General features: G+C 34.4%; 1 protein-coding gene across 2 annotated transcripts in view; it reads right to left on the bottom strand.

Moving 5' to 3' along the window:
* Positions 1 to 23,658, bottom strand: part of LOC149149352 (coronatine-insensitive protein homolog 1a-like) — a 300,107-nt gene that overhangs the window by 231,251 nt on the left and 45,198 nt on the right. Inside the window, exon 1 of one of the 2 annotated variants that reach the window (XM_089445364.1) lies at positions 968 to 1,663. The exons of the other annotated variant lie outside the window; for it this stretch is intronic. Coding sequence (XP_089301490.1) covers positions 968 to 1,449 — 482 coding nt within the window. The 5' untranslated portion in view covers positions 1,450 to 1,663. Of the gene's footprint in view, positions 1 to 967; positions 1,664 to 23,658 lie in introns of those variants that run through there. 2 annotated transcript variants of the gene reach the window in all.

Below are 23,658 nucleotides of genomic sequence, written 5' to 3'. Positions count from 1 at the left end.
TTGATTCCTTTTATGACTTGAACGGCTCTATTCTAAAAATAAACCAGTATAATATCAGCCATCATTTTACAAACAAACCAGTACAATATCAGCCATCACTTTAGAAACAGAATTTTCCTTATGTAAAATGAAAATGAAATCTGATATTAATATATAATTTTGTATAATAACAATGAGGTATGTTAAAATGGTTAAATTTTGTAATTCTCATGCATAATGAAAATAGAAAATGATTTAGGATTTAAAACTTATTGCCAAGGATGAAATTCTATTTTCTTGGTCCCTACTCTATGATCTTTACCGGCTCAAAAGTGGTAATAAAAAGTCAAAGTGAATGAGTTCCCCTAAAATTTTCAAAATAGAGAGAGATCTCCCTAAATTTAACCAAAAAAATACATCGCATAACACTAACAATGACACACAAAGAAAAAAAGGATTATAGGCAAACATAAAAATATCACTGAACTTTTTCTTTTAATTATTCAATGAACCTGAGCTTTTTCTCTTAATTCTTTAACGGTGGTGCTAGAAATCAAAATGGCCTGAACTGAACTTTTTTCCTTAATTCTCGACTGTAGAGTTATAATTTTTAGAATATAAATTTCTGTGATTCATAATGTTACAAGAGAATACTTTGGATAAAAAATCCACAACGACAAAAATTAAGATGTTAAGATGTAATTTAACAGAAGTATTCTCTCCCAGCAAAACTATAAATCAAAATAGCAGCAGGAATTTCAGCAGGAAGACCGTTATAAGAGAACACTTCGGATAAAAAATCCACAACAAAAATTAAGACGTTAAGATGTAATTTAACAGAAGTATTCTCTCCTGGCAAAACTATAAATCAAAATAGCAGCATGAATTTTAGCAGGAAGACTTTGGTTTAGCAAATCTCAAAGTTCAACTTTCATGGCTGAAATGCTTTTTCATTTTTGACCTTTTAAGAAAGGATTGTACAAATTACCTGCAGGAGCATGCCACTTCGAGAAGTCCGCGAGTGGAAAACCCCGAACACTTCTCCAGCTTAAGCACTTGCAGAATGTGGCCGCGCCCGCGAGACAGAACCCTGAGATCCTCATCCGCAACGATCATTCTACGCAAATGAAGAGCCTTTAAGCAGAGACATGTCTCGGAAATCTTGTTAATCCATGGCTCCGCATATCCACCCCAGTCCGGAGGAATCAAATTAAACATGGCAGCCCTGGGCTTCCCTTTCAATTTCAGAGACTCAACCCCGGAAAACCGCGCGCTTAGATCCGAAGGGCTTATGCTGTAACAGAACGCTATGGTAACGTGCTTGCGCGTTAGAGCATCTACGTGGTACCACCGCTTGCAGACCAGGGAAACCGCGCTACGATCCTGGGGTTCCTCAAGGTATCCCATCACGCATTCCAGAACCTCGTCCGGAATCCCACAGCTTGCCGAGGTCCTCCTCGGCTGCTGCATTCTTCTTCGCCTTCTAGGAATTTGTTTGCTTGACACGACGAGAATCCAACTCCGGACCAAGCGCTTAAAACCGCGTAAGTTTCAAATTAGGGTAGTTCCTGACTTAGCAGGATTCGATATGAGGGCCTCTGGATCATTATTGAGGCTTGCTTTTATGTCAACTCCAGTGGGCAGTACAGTGTCTTTCCTGCATCTGGTTTTTCGGTATTTTTGTATTATGCAAACTCAATCCTTTTTTCCCACTTTTGTGTTTGATGTTGTTGTTTTTTCTCCTGTCTATTCCGTCGTTGTCTCTCTCCTTTGTCCGTCTGATATTTTTTCAAAGGCCGTTGCTTCCGTCATTTCTCATATTTTTGTCAAATCAGATCAGCCCATTGTGAGGATAAGGCTTCACGAAATTCAATATTTAAAAGAATCGCACGATAGATTCTCTGATTTGCCAATCACCCGGTGGCCTGCCTTGCCTACAAAAGTCACTGGTCGGGCCGCTATTTTCACAGTGACCTGTCTTAAATTTGTGTTCGCATTTAGCTACAAATTACAAATTAGCATCTCGGAGAAGACCTGCGGAGATAATATTGCCGTAAAAGGGGCGAAACTTCTTGTCATTATATCACCTCGCTCCTGTCTATTTAGATCCCTTCTCACTGTATACGTGCCACGTGGTTGAACGAAGACCTATCCCTTTTAAATCAATTTCGATGCATTGAAATCCAAAATGTTACTTTTGTATTAATGGAACCTCTCCTATGCTTGTAGGATCTGTGCCTTTATCTATGGTAAAAAAATCTTAACAAAACAAAATCGACAACAATGAAAACCCATCACACAATTAGTTTTATATAGAATAATTATGAAAATTTTCGTAATATATCTATATATAAATAAAGTTGTTTGAGTTCAGAGTGTCTCTTAAAATTGTTTTTGTTTGGCTAAGAGTTTGTCTTTTTAGGACAGGTTAGGTTTAAAACCTAAAGGCATCTTGCAATAGCGAAAGCTGGTAATTCCAGGTAGCATGATTATTTTTTAATAACCCTCATGTGTTAACCTACATTCACTTACAACAACAAGTGATAATTATCACACTGTAATTACGATAAATTTTCCCACTCTAAAAAAAACATATATAAGTAAATGATTTACCATATATATATGTTTAAAAATATAAATAATTTATTTTATTACAGCATTAATTTATTATATATAATTATATATACCTTAAACTATTGAAATAATACAAAAACTTGTGTCTAAATAGATGTTTTACCTGATATATGTAATTTCTTTTAAAAATATAAATAATGTATTTTATTACAACTTATTTTATTATATAGAACTATATATACTATAAATCATCAAAATAATACAAAATATAATATATCCTAGTAAGAAAAAATATTATAAAACTTTTTTGGAGTAGCATGATCTGGATTATCCACAGTGTTGTGTTTATTCTGTGGACATTTCAAACCCCAAAGAGGGTCCATCATTAATTGATTTACTTATCAATTAGACAATTAGGGTTAAATAAAATTAAGCATTGAAAAATTTAGAAAATAATAATAATAAAATAAAAAAGAAATTATGAATAAAATTAATTAAAACTAAATTAATTAACTAATCAATTAAATTTAAATTAAAAATAATAATAATAAAATAAAAAAAAGTTTATGAATAAAATTAATTAAAACTAAATTAATTAACTATTCAATTAAATTTAAATTAATTTATATACTTAGGATTAATTAACTAAAATAAAAATAAAACAATAAGAATTTTAAATTAATTAATTAATTAAGCTATTTTATGAATTAAGTATATCAATTAAAATATTTTTAAATTCTTAGGTTAAAAAAAAAAAACTAACCTCATCTCTTTTATACATGTAATTAATTAAGTAATAAAAAAGAAAATTAATTTTAAAATAAAATAAAATAAAACTAAAAATAATAAAATTTCATCACATTATATAAATAAACTTACAATTAATCAGTTAAAGAAATCAATTCGAATAATTAAAGCATAAATAATCTAAATCAAAATAATTAACCAGAATTATTATAATAAAAAAAAAATTAAAATTAAAAATTAAAAAGAATTCATACAAGGGTTGGCTTCTTTATAAATCAAGATCTAGGTTTGTTTATTTATACTATGGTCAAAGATTCTTCTCTCAAGGAACTATCATTCATATTCTATCTTAGTCATGATGATGGATCCTCTTTGGGGTTTGAAATGTCGACAGAATAAACACAATACTGTGGATAATTCGGATCATGCTACTCCAAAAAAGAACTACCACAACAGCTTGAAATCTAACATTATAAAACTTTTGCTAGAAAACTTTGAACATGAGATTAATATCAATATATAAATGAGTTTGGTTGGGCTTGGAGTATATTTTAAAATTGTTTAATATATCAATATATAAATGAGGTTGTTTGGGTCTGGAGTATCTCTTAAAATTGCTTTTGTTTGGTTAAGAGTTTGTCTTCCTAAAACTTAAAGAAATAGGTTAATGGTCTAAGATCTAAAGACATCTTGCAAGAGTGAAAGTTGGTTCTAGGTGGCATGGTTATTTTTGACAAGTGATTATAGTCCCCACCATTATGGTTATCTTTGACAAATGATAATTGTCCCCACCATTGTTTAGACAAGTGAGTTATGATAAATTTTCCCATTATAGAAAAAGACTCATGTATGAATAATTTTCCCACTATTAATAAAATTTAATAGTTTTCAACAATTATTAAGATTCAATACCATGATAAAAATTATAAATCTTTAGACTTTATCTTTGATATGTTGAATATCTTTTTTAATTTTAGTTAATATATTTTTTTCACAATTGTATTATGTTAGGAGTGATGAAAGAATAATGTAGAATATTATCATCAAAATTATGTAAAACTTGAGGAGTTAAAACTCTATATTTTAAACAATTTCATCTCCACAATTAACTTCCATTCTCTATGAAATTTGAATTTAAAATAGTGTATAATTAATTGTCTAACTCTGCAACTACCTTTAACCCTTGTGGACATATAAAGTTTTTTAATAATTTATATACAAACAAAATAACCCTTCTGGACATATAAGTTTTTTAATAATTTATGTACAAACAAAATACCCCTTTCACATATGGATCAGTCAAACTTCAAGCAGACAATAAGGCGACAAGGTTGTACTTCAAAATTCATCGAGTTAAATGATTCTCCAGGTCACGAGATAAATTTGTCCTTTAAATTCTACTTAGTTAAATGATTCTACATGTCAAGAGAGTTTACCATTAGCACGTGCAAACAAAGCGTTCAATATATCGTCGCTAGACCATGGTATAATGGGGTGAGCCGCGGCCCTGCTCTGATTGAGGAAAGTCGCTTTAAGCCCATCAAGCTAAGACGTGGAAATAGCATGGGGCCACGCCGATGAGTCGTCATTTTTTTTAGCCCATAGGCAGAGATGTTTTTTGATAGCTCAGGACTAGCTAGATGTTTTTATATTTTTTAAGCTCATCATTATTAAATTAGGGCACGTTATACTTTGTTATGGTATTCCATCCTGTCACTTGGGAAACGAGAGCATAAAGCATAAGGTGGTCCTTCTATGTGCGTTTTAGTTAGATATTCTACAAATGCGTTTAGTTTGATTCCGGCCAATCAAAAAGTATTGAAACACATTTTTTTTTATCCCAAGCCCTCCGAGCATATATACATTAAACAGTGTTAAGCAAGAATAGATAACATCTTCAGGATAATTTTTCATTTGAGCTGAAATTATTGATGTGAATAGCATTAAATTGTGTATATAAAGAGAGGTGAATTTTATAATTTGCTAAGTGATGGTGAGCTTTAATTTATTTTTTTTTTTTTAATGCATTTTCAATGTTGAACATTAGTTTTAAATTATTAGTATAAAAAATTTCGCTGATGTATTCCCTCCACCACCGTCAAGGCTACATAGCCAGAGGAAATATATTAGCTTCTCTGCTCTTTCATCTTTCTGGTCTTGTCATATGTCAACCTCTCTACGATGGCTTTGACGAGCTCTAAAATCTGGTATTCGAAATACCTCATATCTGCATTTATGTTAATGTCGAGTATTATATGCTCTACAACTAGATGCATGTTGATCGTTGGACATATGTTTATTGTTCATCAATGGGGAGAGCCTGCTACATTCATGAGGCTTTTCCTATTTCCACTTTTATAGATTTATAAATGTTCTCTGACATGCAAGGGAAATACTGTTTTTATAGGTTTATAAATGTCTTTTGACATGTGAGGGAAATACTGTTCGTCCTCTGAGTGACAGCAAGCGAAGCACGCAAACCAATAAATAGAGCGTGGAGAGAGAGGACGAGTGATATATCCCTCACATGTCAGAGGGCATTTATAAACCTATAGAAATGGAAATAGGAACTTCCCATGATTCAACGCAGTAAAAGTGAATTCAGTAACCGATGCAAACGTCGTTGTTGAGTCCTTACTCAACTGCCACCATAAGCTTTGTAATTGAATTTCATGCCCAAAAATTAATAAATATATGAGCGAACGAATGCCACAACACCATAACGTGTGACATCATATATAAATGACAGATCTCCCTACACTATAAATGTATACACTTAAAGCATAAACACAAATCTAAAAAAATTGTAATTATTAGTACATGGTTTGGAATATTTAATTTTATTTCACATATGATGATATTTGTAAAATCATTCACCCCTCATATAATTTTATAATATTTGTAACATCATCCATGTGTCATGTAAGTGTTGATTATATATTCTTTTATGTAATCATGTAATAAGAATTCACCCTTTTCAATCCCCACAACATGGTTGGTGGAAGGAAGTGGGTAGGGGAAATGGATTCTTATCCTATAGAGTCAAAAAAAAAAATTATAATATTTGTAATTAATTTTTTTTTAAGTTTATTAAGATGGGTGGAATTGTCTAATTTTGATTAAAAGTTTTAAAATATTTAATAGTTAGACAATATCACTTTTAGCTATAACAATTTACAAATTTACTTATTTCATCTTTATGGGCTTAGTAGATTAAGAGTTAAGATAAATTTAGACTAGTACATTATTATTGTGTAGTAATTATTATATTTTTATTATTGTAATTTATGTACAATGTTACATTTTGAATTTGGTATCAAATATATTTTTACATTTTTTTGATTAAATTAAATATTATATAAAATGATTTTTGTTTTTTTTAATGACTATTTTTAATTTTTTTTAAATGTGGGTGATTCTTACACAATAAACAAAAGTCACTTAGAACCATGTGGAAAAAAAACAAAAGAAGTAACATTGTCACCTTCTTTTGTTTTCTAGAATTGCATATATATATATAAATTAAAAAAAACTAAATATAAAAAGCTTATATTAATTTTTTTATATTTAAAAAAAAATTGTAATTAAAATAAATAAATAATAATTTTAATAACAAAAATCAAAATTTTAAAATAAATAGATAACCATTTTAATAAATAAAAAATAAAAAACTAATGCATTCACATTCATGAAAAAGAATATCACACGGAACGATAAAAGTGCAAGGAATTACATGATAATACCCTACTATGCTCATCTTAGTGTCAAAACTCGATAAGAAAAGCTGAGCAAGAATATCGAACCCATGGAGTAGGATATATTTCAGACTTAATACTCAGCTAAAGAGAATGTTTTTTTTATTATAGTTTACTTCTATCCAAAAGATTTAGTTTGTTATCGATGTAAATAATTTTATCGATGCAAATAATTTTAACTTTGGTTAAGGTGTGTTTTGGTTTTTTTTTTTTTTTTTCACAAGGAAGAATTACATGTATTACTTTTTATTGAATATGTAATATTTAGTTCGGTTGTTATGGGAATTCATATGACTGTTATTATTTAAATTATATTTAAAAAAATATTTAATAGATTTTATATATATTAATAATTAAATAAAAATAAATTGTTTTAAGGGTTAGATTTAGTGGTCTAGAGTTAGAGGTAAAGTTTTTTAATATTGTTATTAATTGTTGTTGATTATAAGTTTGATTTTTTTTTTTAATTGGGGTGAGGCATTGTATTTAAGATAGACCACGAAGTATAGAATAAATTGTAATAAAATATATTATTAAGTCTTAAAAACTTCATAGCAAAAATCCAATCATATTAAAAACTAGTATGGTCAAAACTAGATACAATCCCAACTTAAATACCCTTAGATACCAATTTTCCAAACTAAAAATTAAACTTATATTCATCTCAAGATTCTCGACAACTTATTGAAGAAAAAATAAATAAAAACAAACTTAAAAATTATTTTACAAACTTATATTATTTTGAAACACTCTTTCGCTCGTGCTTAATTTTATAATGGTGTATATAAAATATAATTGTGTATATAAAAGACACTTAAAATTGAGGAAATATTTAATTATTAAAAAATATTTCATAGATTTATATTATTACTTAAAAAAGTTATTATATTATTTTATTTTTAGAAAATCGTTATTATTATATAATTTTTATTGTTATTTTATATATAGGGTATATTTTTCTATAATGTAAATTAAAATAGAAAATCTTATAAACTATACAAAGGAGATATTTCATAAGTAAATAATATTATAAAATAAGTTACAGGAAATACTTTTTCTGTCGAACAATAATTTGAGGATTCAATAAATAGAATAGTGGATGATTATAAACTGAGTGAAAATTAACTTTTAAGCAGTCATTTCGTCTATGCATTTGGTTAAGTATAAAATTACTTTATTGTTGTAGTTTAATAAAGTTATTTTATTAATAAAAAACCTATATTATTTATTATAAATTTTATATAATATGAAAAATGTTTATTAATTTGATTTAAAAAAATATTTATATGTGGATATTGTTTTAAAATCTATTATTTTATTATTAGGTTTATATTTATTCACATTTTTATCAGGTTGAATAAAGTTGCTTTTGTTAATTTTTTAATATTTTATTTATATATTATATAGTCATTAAAATTAATAATTTTTGTAAATATGGAAAATTATTTTGTGATTTATTTATAAGTTCACATGGGTATATTGTTTTATAAAAAATTATTTGATTATTATTTTTATATTTTATATCATCAACATATATATATATATTGATTTTGTTCAAAGGTAAGAGAGTTATAATTTTTTATGCTTAATATTGAGTTGACTAGTGTTTCTTTTAAAACAAAATATCTAGTTAATTTTAATTAAAAACATTATAAAATATCAAGAATCTCACTCTTAGTGTGCTTCTTTTGTTTGTTGTTTATATTACAACTAGTATGAAGCATCAATGGTTGACTAACTAACTTACAGGAACTAAAATGGCTAACAATGGTGGATTGATATTACAACCCACTATGGAAAAGTAATTGAAATTAAAAATTAAATTACTTCCGAATAAGAGTAATGTAAAGCTAATATGTGATGTAGGTAGTGATTGTGGTGAAGGCGATGAAGGCATGAACAAATGCACCAATACATTGTTCCACAGGTGGCGCTCCATAGACAAGTAACAATACTTGTTGCTTGTCCCACAAAATTTCAGTCTTACTTCCATATAATGTATTCCACGGTGGGAGGGGGAAACCCCTTCTTCTATAATGCACTGGGTGGAAGGCTTTTCCACAATGGGACGAAATCGACAGCTGAAGAAAGGCAGTAAAATCAACCCAATTACCGATCTTAGGGGACCAGTGGAAAAAGGGTATGAAGGGACAATGTATCTCCAAAGTGCCCAAGACACTAGATTCGGTATTTTGACAAAAGTGTTGGATGACCACAGAAAGTACATGAGAGATCATGCTTTCATATGCAACTTAATAGGAATATGGCCAATGGAAAAGGATCTAGAACAATGGATACAACAAAATTGGAAACCAAGAGGAGAAATTGACCTCAAATTAGGACAAAAATGATTTTTTACAGTCATATTCTCCAACCTCGAAGATAAAGCTAGGATCTTTGAGGGAGGTCCGTATTTTTACAATAATTTAGGCCTCTACATTAGACATCAGGAGGCCTGCTTCAATCCTGATAAAGATGAATTCACTGAGGTGTTAGTTTGGGTTAGACTATATTCCCTACTAGTGGACTTCTGGATACCTGAAATCCTTGAAGAAATTGGACAAGCACTAGGGCACTGTGTAAACCTCTCAGAGATAACTATCAGGGGAAAAATATGTCATATGCTCGGTTGTGTGTCTACATGAACATCCCTCAACCCTTACCAAACTCTATTGAGCTCGATTACCAAGGAGAAGTTTGGAAACAACCTCTAGATTATGAACATGTCCCATTTAGATGTCGTATATGCCATGAACATGGTCACCTAATCTGAGAATTCCCTTGGAGAAGAAAGGAAAAAACTGTAGGAGGTCTAGCTTCAACAAATGGTTTTACCAGAGTACAATCCAAAAGACAAAATAATAGAAATTGTCCCTTTAATACCCAAAGGATAATGGAGGGAAAAACCCCATTCTTTGCCTTAGATGAAATTGATGAAGATATACAAAGAGGGAAGAATAATAAAATGGAAATCCTTCAACCATAATCATCTCAAGATCAAAATGGGTTGAAACTTAAAATAGAGGAGGAAGAAACCATTCCAGCATGCTTTGATTTTAACTCACTGCCAGGTTTTGATGAGTTGGCTCCATTGTTGAAAAAGAAAGAAATCAATCTCTTCGAAGAGGAGAAAGTGTTAGTTTCCTTGGTTAATGACTGGGCTCATAAAGATCTGGGAGATTTAAGTTTAGAAAATAGAGAATTGTATGCAAGCACTTACCTCCGTTGGAAAACGAAGTAGTGAGACCTCTTAAATGAGCAAATTTCTCAAGCTTTTTAGATTTTAAGGAAAAGGGGAAGGAAATAATCAACAAAGAATCGAAGAAAAATGATAACAAACCAAAAAAAGAAGCTAGGAAAAACAGTCGTCAAAACCAGGTAAGTCAGGATACATTAGTTGTTTCGATGGATATCCCATCTACTTTACCTGACATTACAATATGAAGATATTGTCTTGGAATATGAGAAGGCTTAATAACATAGGGAAACAACATCATCTTAGGCATCGAATTAGTAAAGAGAACCCAACTATTCTCATTTTACAAGAAACCAAGTTAACATGAGATAACATGTCCAAAATTGCGGGCTTTTGCTGGAAAGGCTGTGAGATGATGTATTTGGATGCAAAATGAAATGTCGAAGGTTTAGCTATATGGTGGACCCCCAACGAAAAAGTTTTCAAAGAATGGTGGGCTAAAAATAGAACACTCATAGGAATATTTTGTTATGTAGGAACATCAACAATTGTATTCCTATCAGCAGTTTATGGGCCGACAAGCATGAAAGATAAATTGGCTTTCTTGCAACAATTATACAATACCAAACACCTCATAGGAAACTCCTTCTAGGTGGTGGGAGGTGATTTTAACGTCATCTGAATGTTAGAGGAGAAAAAAGGTGGTGTACATCGTCTAGATCAAAACTCAATGGATTTCAATGATTGTATAGAAAATATCCACCTTATAGAAATTCACACTAACAACGGTATCCATATTTGGAATAATTGTAGAGTAGGTTCAAAACATATTGCTTGTTGACTCAACCGCTTTCTACTCTCTAAAGAAATAAGGAAAAAGGATATCTATGTTGAAACTTCAATTCTGCCTTGTATGGGATCCGATCATTGGCCCATTAGATTAGAAATTGACTTGAAAGAAGCTCCTCCTAATCGGCCTTTTAGATTTGAGAGTTTTTGGTTCCATGATACTACCTTTGTGGAATCCCTTCGAAAATGGTGGATGGAAATCAAAGAAAAAGGTGTTAACAAAATGCATATGTTTCAGCTCAAATTAAGAGCTTTAAAACAAAATATTAAATCTTGGAATAAACAAGTCTTCGGTAACATATTCATGGTGAAAAAATAATTGGAGGAAAAAATATTTAGCCTCCAATACAAAATCATTCTAGAAGGTTGGTCTGAGACGTTAGCGATTGTGGAAGCTGAGACCTTACAAAAATTAGAGAGTAGAAGACAACATGAAGAGATATTGTGGAAACAAAAGTCGTGTGTCTAATGGATAACCTCTAAGTTTTTACATAATGCTATGTTACAAAGGAGACATCACAATATAATTTTTTCCCTAACAGTTCAGGATGGGGAAAGGAATCTCGAGCACTAGGAAATAGAAAAATAAATGGTTCATCATTTCCAAAATTTATTAACAGAGAAAAAAAGGGATCGTACATCTGCTATAGAAACAATGCTTCAGTATATCCCAAGAAAGATTAACCGAGCTCAGAATATACGTTGTTGATCCCTATCCCCCTGGCTGAAGTTGAGATAGTGGTGATGAGTATGCCAATGAACAAAGCACCTAGTTAGGATGGTTTCACAACAAATTTTTTCCAAAAGTGTTGGGATTTTTTGGGAAAGAATTCAGGAACTAGTGGAAGAATCTAGGTTGAGTAATTTTTTACACCCATCCCTCAATACAACTTTTCTTACTTTAGTCCCCAAGATCGCCCATTTTGAGAAACCAAAAGGTTTTCGACCTATAGCTCTTTGTAATGTTTTCTACAAGATCATTTCTTTTGTATTGGCAAATCGATTGAGACCATTCCTCCCTTCTATTATCTCCCTTTCTCAAACTGGATTTGTAGAAGGAAGGCAGATCTCTGATAGAGTCATCGTGGTTCAGGAAATATATATTCTCTAAGGTCATCCAAACGATCAGGTATGTTTATTAAATTGGATCTATCCAAAGCATATGATCGAGTAAGTTGGACATATTTGTTCTAGATTTTAAATGCCTATGGATTCTCCCAGCAATGGTTATCTTGGGTGTTCTCTCTCATTTCAATGGTATCCTTCTCTATATTGGTTAATGGATCTCCTCGCAAACATTAAAATCGTCAAGGGGCATAACACAAGGAGACTATTTGTCACCATTCCTTTTCATTATAGCAATGGAAGGACTTGGCCAACTATTTCATAAAGCTGGCAAGAGAGTTTTCATATATGGGCTTCGATTGTATAATGCAGACCTTTCAATCACTAATTTATAGTTCGTAGATGATGATATATTATTTGGGCTTCCTACCACCAAAGAGTTGAAAATAATAGGAGTAATTTTAGAAAATTTTATGGAGGCATTAGGCATGGAGGTCAATAAGGATAAAAAACAAATCTTTTATTTTATCTACCCAAAGATGGTCCAAACGCGCTTAGGAAAATTGATAGGCTATACTAGAGGTCAACTACTCGTCAAATATTTAGGTGTTCATCTCGTAATATTTTATAACCGAATTTACACATGGGAAGCTCTTCTGGAAAAGACAAGGCACAAAGTCAACAATTGGGCCTTCTAGGCATTGAATTTTCCAAGTCGCCTAGTCCTTACTAAAGCAATACTCTAAGCTATACCCAATTACCAACTTTCTGTAATGTCAATTCCATCATAAGTGTCAAATCAATTGAAATCAATTTGGATTATTTTTTTATGGAAGGGTTACGCAAATAAGTGAAAATAGGTGTTAGTGGGATGACATAAGCTATCAAATTTGAAGCTACAAGTAGGATTAGGTCTATGTGATCTTATCCATATTAATAAAGTGTATGCCATGAAATTGTGGTGGTTGTGGGTGCAAGGAGGCTCACAACTATGGAAATAGATTTGGTCCCAAAAATACCTATCTCTTTCCTTCCCAGCTGAGCAATTGCATTTTAATGCCAACATAAGAGGATTTGGGATTTGGAATTGGGCCCATTCAGACAAAAGAATTAGTTCAACAACATGCATTTTTGGAAATAAAAAAAGGAACGATGGCTAATTTTTGGGGGGACTTGTGGAACCTGTTGTCACTCCTAGAGATAGTCTCTGGGTTGATAGGAGACCAGTGCCTAGGATATCCTAATTAGTGCTATTGAATTTGTCTTAAGGACTTGTATCACCATATTTTTGCATGTAATTCAAATAAGATTGATTCATAACCATTCATAAAGATACACTGTATGAACCAACACACACGCAGGAATCCTCAGGAAATTATCCTCGATGGGTGGTAGCCAAATCAGATTGAGAGCTTGTAGCAAATTAGTTGTTAAGACAGATGTAATTGTAGAAGACAATAGAGGAGAAATCCATCATATAGATCTTAAACCTTAAGAATTTTGTATATATGGATTTAGAGAGAAACGAGAGAAAGGAAATGTTTATGGAATGCTAAGATACATGGAGCGCTTTTTAAAGACTTAATTTCCACATCCACACACACATTATCCATCAATAACTTGATTGAAATGAATCTGCATCTAATGAGAAATATATCTGGCAGCTACTTGGCAGGAAATATAAGAAAAATATTCAACATATATGAAAACACAAAGGGATATGAACAAACTACAATCCAATAAGTTGGAATCACCAAAAATCTCGCATTAATTTTCTGAGAAACATACATACATCGAGATTCATAACATTGTCTTCATGAAACCGGGAAAAGGTCCTTTACAAGAGTTCTTTCCAAAAATTATGAATCCTCTTTAAGTGTTTCTTCCCTTTTTTTATAAGGAGAGGGGGAGTTTTAAAAACAATTACAAAATATCTTAGTTGAGCTCCAGCTATCTGATCGACTAGTTGTCTCAGCGTGCGAAGGTTCTGCTACCCAAATCATTACAAAAGATTCGATTCCTTTCTTGAAAATGAAAAAAATTACAGAAGAATAGAAATAAAAAAAATTGAATGATGGTTAAGGAAAGTATCTCCGCGCCATTCTTGTGATGGCTTCTGATAAGACCACGTCTTTGCCATGGTGTCCCTCTTAAGTTACTCAATCGGTTCACCTATTACTTTCGCATTAATTGCTTGAATTCCCCACTTTCTGGAGTTGGGGGCGATCCACTGTGGTGGCCTTAGTGGTGTTCTAGAATCATAACTACTGACTCATCCATATTTTAACTCTTCTGCATTACACTATCGGAACCCAATATGTCTTGTAATATTACCATAGTGCTATATAGAATCTTCAACTCATCAGAACTTTATTTTTAAAGACATTACGAAAACATAGAGCTCTGATGTCCTTAACCTTCGATATGCCGACCTCTGATATGATGTCATCACTCCATGTGGCACCTCATGAGTGGTGACACGTGTCATCCATATTTGTCCCCATAGGCCCCTAAAAATACCAAAATTGCTTGCCATGTGTCCTGTCGTACCGCCACGTCATGCTGACATTGTATGCCACTGTAGCTTTATCAGAATCAATCATATGTTGCCATGTGTCTCGCTAGAGGAGAGAGAAAAGGGCTTGTCAACCTTTGGTTTTGCAATGAAATCCTTCGTTAATCCTTTATCAACGTTCCCCGACGCCTTCTAATATTATCGACACTTTATGATATCGCAACTTTTTAAAGGTTCTCACTTTAAGAAGTTTTGATTTTGTGATACGTCGATGTTCTGATGTGTCGATGCTCTTCCAACCTTTGATACAGCCTGCTCCGATGTATCAGACCTCCGATATTCCTCTATCACGATGTGTTGGACCTCCGATGTCATGATGCATCGATATGTCGGACCTCCAATATTGCGATCTTCGATATTCCTTCCTTCCTAAGGCTTCAAATCCTTGAAACTTTAGCAGACCATATCTTTTGATCCAGGAGTCCATTTTTGGACTTCCACATATCATTGGAAAGCTTGTTCATAACACTTTCCAATGGACAGGGTCCAATCTAGGCTTTGAGTCCTTTTGCTACTTGGAAGATGACTGCAAATGTCTCTTCTCTTTTGCACTCTTTTGACATCATTTGGCACCATTCAAACAATTTTGCACTAAGTGACAACATTGGCTCCAATTGGGACAATGCCTTGCTCGCAAGGTGTTGAGAACTTGCAAACTAGTAGCCTTCTATCCATTGGGCACGGCATCATTTTATTCAAATATATAAAAACAAAAATAGAAACATAAAGAAATGAAAGTATTACTGATATTTTACAGTGGCTCACCTGTATGTACAATGTGTGAGAAATGGACCTCTTAGTGCTGGAAGTAAAGCTTGAGGAATTGCCCATTTACAGGCAGCTCAAGCACTTCACCCTCCAAGTTTTCCAGCAAGAAAGTATTGTTTCCCCTTGCCTTAGTAATCTTGAATGGTCCAAACCATAAGGGAATCAAATTTGTCATGTTTCCCTTTGTCTTCTCTTCTTACATCCCACCTCAAAACTAGATCTACTGGTTGGAGAGGTTTGTCCTTAGCCTCCTTATCGAACAAAGATTTCATTTTCTGCTGGTAGATGATTAATGTGTGATTTACCTGCTCTCTGTTCTCCTGGAGCTCCACTAGTTGTTTTATCCTTCGAGTCAGGGAGTTTGGTTATTCTTCCACATCTTGTAATATTTTGGTAACCGGTATGGTAAATTGTATAGGAAATATAACTGCTTTCCCATAGACCAATTCAAAAAGGATATTTCCCCGTGGCTCTTTTAGGAGTGACCCTGTTAGCCCATAGGACAAATTTTAGTTGGGAGTCCCAATTTATCTGGTTTTCTACAATTTTTATCTTCAGAATACTTACTACCTTTTGGTTGGAAGACTCAGATAGTCCGTTTCCATGTGGATAGTAGGTAGTAAAGTGGCTAACTGTAATGTTGAATTTCTAACAAAAGCTGATAAATTTTGTAGACTTAAAAACCTGAGCATTATCAGTCACAATTTTCATAGGACACCCAAACCTGGCCAGGATATTTTCCTCCAAATATTTTATGACCATAGTGTTAGTTACACTTCGGGTTGGGATTGGTTCCACCCATTTTGTGAAATATTCTGTGGCTGTGAGTATCCACTTATGTTGGCTGCTGGAAGGGAGGTGTATCTCTCCAATAAAGTCTAGTCCCCATTGCCTGAAAGGATCTTCTATACAAACATGGATTAATGGGAGTGGGGCTAATTTCTGCTTCTTGGCGAACATTTGACACTGCTGGCAGGCCCGAACACGAGTGAACTTCTTTGAATAGTTTAGGCCAATAGAATCCTGCTTTCAATATCTTATGTGCAGTAGTCTTCCAGTTGTAGTGTCCCCCACAAACGCCACTATGGAAATCATCAATTACCCTTTGAGTTTTTGTTTCTACCAAACACAGAAGTAGTATTCCAACTGGGTATTTCCAATACAGTTGCCCATTGGATATAATAAACTTTTGGCCTTGTAATCTTAATGCTATATACTTGGATTTATCCATCTTCACTGGGCACCTTAAGAATAACACATAGTGGATGACATCTTTATACTAGGCAGATGTTTCGTATTTGATATGAATTTTTTGGATCAATGTTTTGATCATCGGTTGTTGTGTCCCTTCTTCGTCTTCTTCTATTAATAATTTAATCCCCAAGGCTTGGCAATTAGACTTTGATAACATTTTGGCCAATTCAGGTCCTTTGATGAGTTTAATGGGCTTGACACCCATTTTGTACTCTTGGATTTTGGTAATCCACTTACCTCTTTTTCCATCACTATCCCCTTGCACCAGGATGTCTTTAAGGGTCGATGTTGGAACATAAGCTACAATGTTAGAGTGCAAAACATAAACTCTGAATGCCTTCAAAGTTTTGACCAGGGCATACGCTTATTTTTCCAAGATATTATATTTCAATTTAGCCTCCCGCAACACTTGGCTGAAGAAGGCTATAGGCTGCTTGTGACCTTCATTATTCTTTTGCAATAACACAATGACTATAGTATGAGGGGAGGCAAAAGAAAAGATGTAAAATGGTATTGAATAATCTGGGTTGACTAACACAAGAGCCTCCGCAAAAGCTCTCTTGATCCTAGAGAAGGATTCCCGGGAATCTGGATTCCACTTCACTTCATTCTCCTTCTTCAACATCTATGTGATACCTTTCACTATCTCTATGTAGTTGGGTATAAATCTCCTTAATAAGTTAATCCTTCCCAAGAAAACTTGGACCTCTTTTTTATTTCTAGGCAGGGAAAGGTGGCTGATGGCTTCCACATGCTTGGGATCGATCTTCACCCCCTCCTGTGCTACTATATGTCCCAACAACTTACTTTAGATTAGAGTGAACTGAGATCTCTTTGGATTTAGAGACATCCCATCCTACATTTCTCAAAAATGAGTTTCAAAGGCACAATATGCTCCTCATCTATTTTAGAAAAAATCGTGATATCATCCAAGTAGACCACTACGAATTTGTCATGTTCTCCCACGAATGCTTATACATGGCCCTTTGGAAGGTTGCTCCTGCATTTATAAGGCCAATGAATGCAATTTTATTTTGATCATCAAGATGCACTGCTACCTGATTATACCCTAAAAATCTATCCATCATGGACATCCATGCTGAGCCAACTACCGTCTGTAATATATAATCCATTTTTGGCAATGAGTAGTTGCCTTTTAATGAAGCTTTGTTGAGGTTTCTGAAATCCACACGCAACCTTATCTCTCCATTCTTTTTCCTGACAGGAACCAGGTTTTCATCCTGATCTTGGCCTGAAGTAACTTCCTTACTTCCTTCTCAATGGATGGGAGTAAAAGGGGATTGATTTGTCTGAGTTTCTGCTTACAAGGCTTCATTCCATTCTTTAATGGAATCTTATGTTGAATAACATTTGTATCAAAAGTCTTTAAATCATCATATGACCAAGCAAATACATCTTTATAGGTTTTAAAGAGATTTAAGTACCTTTGTTTATATTGATGGGGGATCCCTTTTGACAACTTGATCATCCAGGGTTCGTTCTCCAAGCTGATGTTGCAATCCTCCACCTGTTCATCGACTCCCTATTCAACAGGTTTTGAGGCCACGTCGTTGGATTTGAATAATCTCTCCAAAGGAACTAGGCCACGGGGAATAATGTTTCCCTTTAGTTGCAGAACTCTATGCCTTGCTATAGTTTCCTCTCAAGCAGTTGGTTGTTCATCTATCACTTTTTCTTCTTCTTGGTCAATCAGAGAATTCGAGAATTACCCAATGACTTCCTTAAAGCGCTTGATTTTTTCATTGTCTTCGAACACCTGCCAATGTATAACATTATCAGACACTGAGGATCTGTACCTAACTTCGACTTCATATCTGAGAAGTGGATTTTGTGGTGGCTTAAAATTACTGGCAGCTATAGCCAAGGAGTCGATCATTCGATTTCCTTCCCTGGGTAAGAATTAGACATTAAAAGCTAGGAAGAAGTTGTCCATTAAATCCAAAACCTCATTTATATAAGCCCTTAACCTGGGGTTCTTAGTTTGACATTGGTTCTTGATTTTCTTTACCACTAGTTCCGAGTCTCCAAACATAGTTAAGCATTCAATGTTCAAATTCCTCGCTGCTTGTAGGCCTAGTAGTAATGCCTCATACTCTGCCACATTATTTGTTGCTTCAAATTCCAATTTGAACGAGAGAGGGACCAAGCTACCCTCTCGGATATCAACAACACCCCTGCTCCATTACCTTCCTTGGAATTAGCACCATCAAAATACAACTTCCAAAATTTGCTACAATCTTTGAGTTGCTGATCTAATTTGGCTATTGGTTGTACCTATGTTTCTTCTAAAATAAAATCATCTTCTTCTAGTAGTAAGCATGAGAGATCCATTTCTTTCCCATACACAGGAGCATTATTTGGGCAATCAACTTTCATAACTATTTTAACGAACCTTGATTCCCTATACAGTTACCTTTCTTCTCCACCAAAGATAGGGATGGTAGCATAGGTAAGATCCAGCTTGATGGAACCTCCAATCTTTGATCCCCAAGATCTGGACAAAAGCCTATCAAACCTTACAGGGATATCAACTACTACAATGTCCATTACTACACTTTTTGTTGGGATCTAGGCCAAATTCACCATTAAGTCCTTTATCATTCCCAAGCACTTTACCCTCTTAGAGTCAAAAGAGTAGAGGTCTTTGTATGGTCTGGTTACTTGCAAACCTAGTTGCTCCATTACTGATAGTGGCATCAAGTTATGGGAAGCACTTGAGTCCAACATGCAGTTATGGAGCAAGAGGTCATGTACTACTAGAGTAACATAAAAAGGTGTTGTGGATGGATCTTGTTCTTCAACATGGGGTCCAAAGACGACCATTGGCCTTTCTTCTTGGAGGTTTAAACTATCATGTGATTGGACTGAAGCAGATGAAAGCATGAACTGGGAAACTTGGGCCTTATAGGTGGGTTGTTTCAAGAGCTCAAATAATAGGACTAAGATTTTTACTTTCTCAAGCTCTTTTTGAAGATTAAAGATAGTAGGGCCTTTTTCTGCAGTGCTAACCTCTACCAGCTCTTTTTCTTTTTCACGGATGGGCCTAGAGGGGGGAGGTGACTTCTCTTCTTTGAGGACTTTGGGATTATAGAAGTTTGGATCTGAGGACTCCTTATTTTTTTGATTAATTGGATCTAAAGGCCTCTTCCTCTTGTCATCTGGTTTAGGAGGCTCTTGGGAGGAAGCACCTTCATTTTGGTCTTGTCCCCTCGATCTCTTTCTAGATGACTGAAGATCATATTTCTTATGCAACTGATCATGCATGAAATTAGTGAAATAATTGTAGCAATCATCAATCTCACCATCGTTTCGCAGTGCATCGAGATCATCCCCCTCTTCTTCATATGTTCTGACTTCTTGTTCTTCATCAGAGAAAGAGGAATATAGGTTCCCCTAAAATTTGTTGGCATCTTGTATCTGCTCCTTCGGTTCATCTTCTATATATAATGGAGGATGGATGTGGTCTTTCTATTCTTTCCTCTCCATTTGCAATATCTGTAAGGGAGGCTTTCTGTATTAGGGATTGAAACCTCGATTAACAACGTAGGAGTTCTGTCGTGGAAGGTTTTTATTTTCAAGCTCCAGTTTTATCAGTTTATTTGATAAGTTCATTATTAACTTATCCGTCTCCTCCATCTTCTGTTCTTGGGATTCTCTTCCATGACTTGAGGAAGCTGCCTCCACTTTCCCCTTTTTCTTCTCTCCAGGGTCAATTTTTCTTCTTGACTTCCTTGTTGAGGTAAAATTTTATTCTACCTCAAGAGCATCGATTTGAATCTGGTCCAAGGTACGGGATTTCCTCTCTCTGAGTGTGAAACCGAACTCTGATTCAAAGGCACCAGAAAAAACTACTCGGGCAGTGGTCTGTGGAGGTTTAATCTCAGTAGGTAAACTATTGTACAATTTATTAAACCTTTTTATAAACCCAGAGATATCCTCATTAGGTTTCTTCTTCATAGCATTGAACTTAGTAAGAATATATCCATGATCTCTCTTCTCTCCCCATTTCTGCATAAAAGAATTTTCCATCTCTTCCCAAGTGGAAATGGAAGCATCTGGAAAGGACTTGAACCATTTTCTGGCCTCCCCATCTAGAGATTGAACGAAGAGTCTTAGCACCACATCTAGGTGCTTGACGTTTAAATTTTCTACAAAGGCACATAAAGCTTTTATGTGTCTCTGCGCTAATGTGTCATCTTCTCCATTAAACCTGGGCAGGAGTTTGAGATAGTCCTATGGCATAGCACTTAAAGGTTGAGGTAGGTCTAAGGGAGCATATTTGTTTAACAGGAAACTTGGAACAACCATCTGGAGCAGAGGTGGTGGTGCTAGGTTTATTAGGGGTCTCTAAGCTATGACCAATTGCGAGACAATTGACTGGTCGTGACTTGAGAAACTATTCACACTATGGGTAGGACTACTCTTGAGGATATCTTTACTCTCCTCAACCTCAGGGAGGGGAGGAAATGGGAAAGAAGGAGTGTTGACTGAAACTTCTTCTTCTTTGACTTCTAGGGAGGTGGTATTAGTAGCAGACCAACTTTTGAAGGATATACCAAGACTCTAGGAGAAAAATTAGGGCAATGAATTATGGAATTTTGTGAGTTGGATGAGGATGTTTTAGGAAACGAGGAGACAACAACATCAATATTGGGGGATTTTTCCTTCCAAATCCTTCTGGATATTAGTCTTTTTGGATCAGATATAGATGGTGTTCTTCGTTGAGAGGTATATGAGCGGGTATGGGGCCTCCTGAAAGCCAGGGTGATGAACTTATGATTTGACAGTGGAGTCACCAAGGTGATAAATCTACAACCCACACATCTTTGCTCACCTTATCAAAGAGTATATGAATGTCGTAATCAGGGGAAGAAAATCTCTAATTCGTTCCCCGACAACAACACGAGAAAGATGTTGTCATTCCTAGAGACAGTCTCCGGGTTGATAGGAGACCAGTGCCTAAGACATTCTAATTAATGCTTTCAAATTTGTCTTAAGGACTTGTAGCACCATATTTTTTCATGTAATTCAAATAAGATTGATTCAAAACCATTCATAAAGATACAATGTATGAACCAACACACACGCAAGAATACACAGGAAATGATCCTCGATGGGTGGTGGCCAAATCAGATTGAGAACTTGCAACAAATCAGTGATTAAGACATATGTAATTGTAGAAGACAATAGAGTAGAAATCCATAATACAAAGCTTAAACCTTAAGAATTCTATATATTTGGATTTAGAAAGAAATGAGAGAAAGAAAATGTTTATGGAATGCTAAGATACATGGAACACTTTTTAAAGACTTAATTTCCACATCCATACATGCATTATCCATCAATAACTTGATCGAAATGAATCTGCATCTAATGAGAAATATATTTGGTAGCTACTTGACATGAAATCTGAGAAGAATATTCAACATATATGAAAACACAAAGGGAGATGAACATATTGCAATCCAATAAGTTGGAATCACCAAAAATCTCGCATTAATTTTCTGAGAAACATACATACATCGAGATTCATAACATTGTCTTCATGAAACCAGGAAAAGGTCCTTTACAAGAGTTCTTTCCAAAAATTATGAACCCTCTTTAAGTGTTTCTTCTCTCTTTTTATAAGGATAGGGGGAGTTTGAAAAACAATTACAAAATATCTCAGCCAAGCTCCAATTGTTTGATCAACTAGCTATCTCAACGTGCAAAGGTTTTGCTACCCAAATCATTAAAAAGGATTCGATTCCTTTCTTGAAAATGCAAAAATTACAGAATAATAGAAATAATAAAAACTAAATGATGGTTAAGGAAAGTATCTCCATGCCATTCCTATGATGGCCTCTGATCAGGGCACGTCTTTGCCATGGTGTTCCTTTTCAGTTACTCGGTCGGTTTACCTGTCATTTTCGCCTTAACTGCTTGAATTCCCCACTTTCTAGAGTTGGGAACGATCAACTGTGGTAGCCTTAGTGGTGTTCCAGAATCATAACTGTCGACTCATCCATATTTTAACTCTTCTGTGTTACACTAACGTAATCGAATATGTCTTGTAATATTACCATAGTGCTATATCGGAGTTTCAACTCATCGAAACTTTATTTTTAAAGACATTACGAAAACACATAGTTTCGATGTCATTAACCTTCGAAATGCTGACCTCCGATATGACGTCATCACTCCGTGTGGCACCTCATGAGTGGTGACATGTGTCATGCAAATTTGTCCCCTTAGGCCCCTCAAAATACCAAAATAGCCTGCCACGTATCGTGTCTTACCGCCACATCATGCTGAAGTTAGATGCCACTGTAACTTTATCAGAACCAATCATATGTTGCCACGTGTCCCACTAGAGGAGAGAGAAAAAGGGCCTGTCAACCTTTGGTTTTGTAATGAAATCCATCGTTAATCCTTTATCAGCGTTTCCCAACTCTTTCTAATACTATCGACACTTTATGATATCACAAATTTTTAAAGGTTCCCACTTTAAGAAGCTCCAATTCTGTGATATGTCGATGTTCCGCTATGCCGATGCTCTGATGTGTCGATGCTCCTCCAACCTCTGATATTCCACTATCGCAATGTGTTGGAACTCCGATGTCGTGATGTGCCGATATGTCGAACCTCCGATATTGCGATCTCTGGTATTCCTTCCTAAGGCTTCAAATCCTTGAAACTTCTGCAGACCATATATTTTGATCCAGGAGTCTATTTTTGGACTTCCACATATCGTTGGAAAGCTTGTTCAGAGCACTTTCCAATGTAGAGGGTTAGATGTAGGCTTTGAGTCCTTCTGCGGCTTGGAAGATGGTTGCCAAATTCTTTTCTCTTTTTCACTCTTTTGACATCATTGGGCACCATTCGAACAATTTTGT

Source organism: Pinus tabuliformis, chromosome 9 (assembly GCF_031772625.1).
Source record: "Pinus tabuliformis cultivar Carrire ecotype Pingquan chromosome 9, CPIR1, whole genome shotgun sequence".
NCBI lineage: Eukaryota > Viridiplantae > Streptophyta > Pinopsida > Pinales > Pinaceae > Pinus > Pinus tabuliformis.
This window is presented reverse-complemented; position numbering and strand designations above follow the sequence as displayed.